General features: G+C 42.1%; 1 protein-coding gene across 1 annotated transcript in view; it reads left to right on the top strand.

Annotated features, from left to right (window-relative positions):
- Positions 1-4714, top strand: part of UTP18 (UTP18, small subunit processome component) — a gene marked incomplete at its 5' end in the record, with an annotated part of 22908 nt that extends 18194 nt beyond the window's left edge. Inside the window, 3 exons of the mRNA XM_019515181.1 lie at positions 1687-1829; positions 3898-3963; positions 4541-4714. Coding sequence (XP_019370726.1) covers positions 1687-1829; positions 3898-3922 — 168 coding nt within the window. The remainder of the gene's footprint in view (positions 1-1686; positions 1830-3897; positions 3964-4540) is intronic.
- Between the last annotated feature and the right edge of the window lie 2139 nt (positions 4715-6853).

Raw genomic sequence — 6853 nt, 5'->3', positions numbered from 1 at the left:
GTTTAGGTTAGATATCAGGAGGCGCTACTTCACGGTCAGGGCGGCTAGGGTCTGGAACCAGCTTCCAAGAGAAGTGGTGCAGGCTCCTACCCTGGGGGTTTTTAAGAGGAGGTTAGATGAACACCTTGCTGGGGTCGTTTGACCCCAGTGCTCTTCCTGCCACGGCAGGGGGTCGGACTAGATGATCTGCTCAGGTCCCTTCCGACCCTAGAAACTATGAAACTAGAGGTGCACCAGTACGTGAGTTCATATTGTATTGGCACTGATAAAAGGAAAATTGACAGTATTGGCAGCTGGCTGTCTTTGGCTGATGTGGTCGATTAATGTTGCTGATAAATGCTGCGTGCACATGCGCAGCTGCAGCATGCACATGGCCAGGAGTGCAACTTGGCATCTTGGAGACCAATATCTGGCTGGTAAGTCTGAGGGGAGAAGGGGGTGGGGAGCAGATTGAGGCCCCCGCAGTGTGGGAGGGAGTGGGGCTGGGGCAGGGGCAGGTGCTGCCCAGCTAGAGCAGGGCATAGGACAGAGCTGGTGGCTTGTGCGGGGGGCTGGCCTTCGCAGCTGCTCACACCCCAGGGAGGTATGGGGGCACACTGTTCCCTGGATCTGTGCGTGGAGTAGGGGTGGGCTGCCACTGTGTTTGTGCTTGGGCTGGGCCAGGGCGGGCAGCAGCAGCGCTGGGAGGGGGGCTACGGGGTTGGTGCCCCTGTAGCCTATCTCCCAGCGCTGCTGCCACCCGCCCCATTCCACTGGGTGAGAGCGCAGCCACAGGAAAGAGCCTGGCACAGTCCCCGAGTGCAAGCGTACAGTGGCAGCCTGGCTTCGCTCTGTGCACAGATCCAGGAGGCCACGTGCCCCCCATGTCTCCTCCAGGGCTGCATGCAGCAATGGGAGCCTCCCCTCCCCCCAAAAACGAGCTACTGGCTCCATCCTGTGCCCCGCCCCAGTTGGGCGGCGTCGACCCCAGCCCCACTCCCTCCCTCACTGTGGTGACCTTGATCTACACCCCCTCTTCCCTCCCCCACAGACTTACCAGCCAGATGCTGCTCTCCAAGCTGCTGGGCTGCGTATCGGCAATTGGATCAGTATCAGCCGATATGGCTGGTAAGTAATCGGCCATTGGTATTGGCCCAAAAAATCTTTATCCTTGAACCCTTATTGAAAACAGTCTGTGCTTCCTCAAAAGTGCTCATCTATGTACTATGCAGTGTAAGGTATTTTTCCATAAAGCTATAGTAAAAGTTTAATTTCCATGTTGAGTTGCTGCTAAATATTGGAAATGAAGGCCCAGAAAGTGGATGGTGGGTGTACTTCTGTTGCATTAGCAGTGCTAGTGCTGATTTAAAAGTGTGTGCGTAAGACACTTGTGAAAAGTACAGATATTGAGTTTCATGGGTTTCTTAGGAGACCCGATGATGGAGAATCCTGAAAGCAACTTTATATTTAGTACCAATACACTAAGGATTGCGGAGTTCTGTATCTCGAGGTTGTTCTGGTACCCGGCAATGAATTTAATAGTTAAGAGCAACTATTATGTTACCCATTATATATTAAAGGCACAAAAAGCAAAATTTTTAAAATTTAATATTAAAACAATTTAATAGTATTGAGGGGGCTTTTAACATTTGGTGGTTGCATGAACTTTGATGTAGTTGTCATAGCTAATTTATAACTTCTTAACAGGTACACATTCCTTCATTTACTGTATTCTCAAACTTCCCGGTGTTCAGAAGAAAAACTATTTACCTTACTCAATCTATGGATTTCTCTCCCAGAAGTGGCTTTTTTTCTATTGGAAATAACAAAGGAAAAGCTTTGTTGTATAGGTATGTATTAAACTAGGTTCATTAATCCTTTAGTTAAAGAAAGTATTACCTTGTGAGATTGGTGACTGCATTGTCTTTGACTTCTGGGTTATCAGTTGACAACAGACCAACTTAATTAGCTGTAAAAAAAAAAAAAAAAAAGTGGTATTTTGTACAAAAAATAACTGTTTTAAAAAAAACCCCCTAACTTCCATGTTCTTAAAATCAAACTTGCAATCATCTTAATAGACTGTCCAGTAGATTTACTCCACGTTTTTTTAAGCATCCGTACCAGAAAGCTACCATCATTTCAGCAGGTTGCATTGCTCTTATTCTTAGAGAACAGAGTTAAGGTATATCGAAAGGTTTCTCACATTGCCCTGCTAACTTCAGTGCGTATGCTAGATTTGTTCTGAGTACAGTATCTGCTTTCAGTTTTCAGGGCTAAGTACAAACAGTGAAAAAACCTGAGGCTGCATCAGTTCAGTCTTCGCAGGTTGGTCTAAGCTGCATAGATTGAACCGATAAGCAGGTGAACAGACCTTCATTTTTGATTCTGGAATTGCAGCCCCATGCCGGCAGTAGCCCAGTCCAGAAGCCAGGGGGTGCCAGAGCGTGCCTTCTTGGTCAGCTAGAGCAGACAGCTTGGGCCAAGGCTAGCCCATCTACACTGAGGGGAGGTTTGCAGGAGAGGTGTAAAGCATCCCGGGATGCTGTGGGACTGTGAGTTAACTTGAATCTAGAGGGGATCTGAGACAAGTTCAATTAACTGATTTAACTTAAACCAGTTAAGTCTGATACTACATCCATCCAGGTTTATCTTAAACTGGTTTCAGCCAGAACTGAACTTCAACAGAACTGAACTTCTGTGTTGTGTTACACATTTGAATCAGTTACTGATTACTTATACCAGTTTGTGTAATTTCTGTCCTGAACCCAGGTCTGCGAAGTGAGTGCTTGTTAAAATAGTACATCTTCAGTTCTCTCTCATTTGAGCAAAAAAGCAATGACTTCTCGGTTATTTTAACAAATTGTAGTAGGTAGCTTATAGTCTGCAATGGTATCAACCTATTAGGGATGCTCTGTGTTTCCTTGTAGATAGAATTTCCCCCGCCCCCCCCAACTCAGCTTATGAACCAGTTCTGTCTCCCATGCTGACACCTAAAATGTCAAATCGCATTATTTTGGTCAGCCATGGCTGGAGGGTGTAGGAAGATGAAGTGAAACCTGCATATTTTAAGATGATCATGTACAACCTGCCTGCCAAATTGTCATGTAACATATATGTGGAGGAAATGAACACATAGCAAAGACCTTTTGTCTTGTATCAACCAAAGAGCTCAGTAAAGCTGGAATGTCTTATTGTGCTAGGTGATGTAGAAATACTCTGTTGTATGTGAACAGTTTAGTGGGACTCCATGAAGGAATCTGAGCCTATTAGGTCAGATTAGTCCTAAGCTAAGGTTCTTCTTATGGAGACGTGAGCAAAGTCCCATAATTGACTTAAATCCTTGTGGCTGGTCAGTGAAATGAGAACGTTTTGAGGTAGGGAGGAGTATTCATTACAAGCTCCATGCCAAATGTGCTGCTATCCATTTACTCTGGACAAAAACAGACTATTAAGCTTTATTGGCTCTCTCTGAATAATAGTATGCTGTAAATATGGACAACTCAAGTTCTTGTTTTTTGGAGGGAGGCTTTAAGTGTTAATGTAACTTGACATATCAAAAGCTGACAGGTGGTGAGGAGAGCCTGTGAAAAGATGAGGTTTACAACAGTAAGACTGTAAAAAGAGGGAGGAAATGACGAGGTGCATGCTTTAGCATATGTGAGCTTGGAAGTAGCACAGCTGTGGTTCAAGTGCATCTTCCCACAAGCTATTAACCCTTGTTCCTGAAAGCTAATGTGGCATGGGTGTAGATAACAAAGATCTGTAGGCAACTGCTAAAGATTATAATTTAAAAGATTTACAATATGATAGCTAGAAACCAGAGTTTCTACATAGAACGCTAACTAAAATGCTGTACCACATGGAACAGGTTAACAAGTTGTTTAAAATGTCATTTTTCACTCTGTTTTTTTTTTTCAGGCTGAAACATTACTCAGATTTTTGAGGCAGGATGCACCATGATGAAAGCTGCTTGGTGGCTCAAAGGTACAAGTAACTTCTGAACAGCTGTTGATAGCATAATTCTATGGAAGCTGAAATTTCTTCTTCCCTCTGATGAAACTTAATTTGGACTGTACGGAAAAGAGTAATTCAAGTGTATAGTTCTCTGTGGGTGTGTGCACGATTGGGTTTTTTGGGTGGGGGCAGTAAACAGCTGGGAGCAGAACTGAATGGTGTGAGAGAGAAAAGGTGCCAAACAGGCTACTTGTGAATTTCCCCACCAAAAAATTCAGCTCTGACCAGTCAATCGACTGATGTAGTAACAGGCATCAGTTTGCGCAAGTGTACACTAAAGAAGGGTGAAGTGGTAAGTTGCAACAGCCAAACTCTGCCAACAAGGTCCCAGCTTTGGTATTAAGTTTAACCTGTTCATAGGAAAGATGCGCAATGACTCATTTATTTCCATTTGGGTAGTATTTTTTGCTTTTTAACCAATAACTTGGTATTAATTAGGCAACTCAAATGCTTTGAAGGTCAACTGAACAAAATGCAGAATTTACATAAACTTAACAGTATTATCTGTGGCTTCTAATGTGGTGTTTCTTTGCCAATCTCTCCCCAGATGCTGTAACCTGAAGTTTCAAAGTATGCTGACAACTTCCTGCAGACTTTTTTTTCGATACTTGCTTTAGCAATTGGGGGTGGGGGAAGGGTTATTGGAAGTTCATAAGTACCAGTGCTTTTGTGACTGTTGTGTAATTTTAATAAAAATATCTTGGCTTGTCCAGAAAACAGATGTTGGCTTCAACTTTGTGTTGGGTTTTTTGGGGTTTTTTTAGTGCTAGAAGTAGGCTTTGAATGACTGTTGATAGTATAACATAACATAGCACCATATAAGCTATGCTTTTTCAAGGAACGCTTGTTTCAGTTACTCTTACAATCAGTGTTCCAGTGTTAAAATTGAAAACAATCAAGTTCATCATATTAAGCACTTAGGCTACTTGCAGACATTTAAAAAAAAAAAAAAAAGACATTTTAAATTTGGCACACCCCTGTGCTGAGCCCAGCGCATGCCCAGAAGAGGCATTGTGTTAGTTGGACCTGGGAATCCCAACATGTGTAGGTCAGATGCTATACTGGGGCTTTTTGGCGCTTTTATCTAATAGCAGATTGAATCAGCTTTAGATAAAAGCACCAAAAAACTGCTGAAGTACCCAATCCATACAGATGCTGGAGGGTTGAAGTAACACGCTGCTGGTTTTGGTAAAGCGCAGTGTTGTGTATGTGTGTGTTTAACATCTGCAAGCAGCCTTGGGTATTGGTAAAACCTCAGTTGGTCTCAGTGTCATAACAGTATCTCTTTTAAAATTTAGATGTATAGGCTTTTCTTTTATTGAATTCTTAATCTTGGAGAATGCCAGACCAATCTTTATTTTCATCTGAAGGAGACCTGTCATTGCTACTCTTAAGTATTAATGCTACTTGATCTATAGGATCAACTAGGAAGGGTTACACTATATCTGTCCACAGTTTGTCAGTGGAGATATGATTAGAATTGTGTTTCATTATTACTTTCTTTTTTATCAAGCTGGTTACTGAGCTCCTAAAGGAGAAAAAGTCTTAAGAACAAAACTGAAGAGAAATTAACTGTTGCGTAACTTGGTGATGCGTGACTGCCATATTGGCAAAATATATGCCAGTTGCTCAAGTTGAGCGGGAGGAGAATGCAATTGTCCATTTTGCAGAAGAATAACTACTACTTAGAACTGCATATTATTGAGATGGAGAGCTGTAGTTACCCAAGTAATCAGTAGCTGTGAAATCCAATATTGAGGCTTCTGTGTGGGTGGAAGTACTAAAGGAGGTGTCAAACTCACTTTGAGCGTATTTATTCCTCAATGGGGAAAAGGGGCATGTTTGGGTCCTAATATCCTTTCAAAATCTTTGGGTGCTCATAGAGCTCCATTTGCTAAACTCCAGCAAAAGCGCAATTGCGTGTGTAGCGTAGCATTTTCCTAGTTAATGGCCTTTAAACAGAGTGTATTGACCAAGAGACAGCACAGTTAAGTTCATGTCTAATCCCATATGACACTTCCAGCAAAGAAGGCTGAAGGAGAGACTTGCAATAAAGGTGGAAAATAAAAAAATACCTGAAAAATCAAGTTGGTATTCACAGTTAACTGAAACTAGGAGGTTTTTTTTCCCCCTCTTCCTGTACTGGAATGTTCTCCTTAAAGGCTCGGTAGATAAAATCCCCAAGCAATGACATTAGTAAAATACTCTTCTATAGTTAAGTTGGTCATAGGCTCTGAAGGTCTGTGAATCCGGAGAGACGGGAGAGAATTTAGCAAAATTACGCAGTTAGTTTTCTGATGCGAGTTTCCAGTTATTCACTAGAGGGCAGCGTTGGATCAGTTGCTTAGAGACCTTGACGGCTTTGTTTAAAGCTTCTATTTCAAGTTTGTCCTGCAATAATACTTGCATTTGGTATTCATACTTTGATCAAAGAAATCTTCATTAAGCAGTATATTTGCATTCATACAAGTATCCCACCTGGTAGATAGGCTTGCATAAGTTTAGTGTCTAATAACTTGCAAAGTGTTACATAATTCTTTAAAGAATAAGAAAGCCTAACTCTTAATGAGAATGAAACAGTATTTTGGAGATGAATATTTGGAATCTAGAGAGGGTGTGGGTGGTGGGTTTGTGTCGGTTTAAAATTTTTTTTGTAGTACATTTAAGAAATAAGTAACTTCAGCACTGGTACTTTTCAAATCTGTTTCTAATCCTTCCAGTGCTACTGTGTAGAAGTAGCCATCTTTACCTTATGCACGGAGAAATCTAATTCAGTTATTCACAGGTGTACAAAAACCATTACCAGATCCAGTGAGAGAACTAGGTGGCCAGTCACACTGCTTCTGCCAGCATATGTTAT

Source organism: Gavialis gangeticus, unplaced genomic scaffold (genome assembly GCF_001723915.1).
Source record: "Gavialis gangeticus isolate Ggan-Ray unplaced genomic scaffold, GavGan_comp1, whole genome shotgun sequence".
Taxonomy (NCBI): Eukaryota; Metazoa; Chordata; order Crocodylia; family Gavialidae; genus Gavialis; species Gavialis gangeticus.
This window is presented reverse-complemented; position numbering and strand designations above follow the sequence as displayed.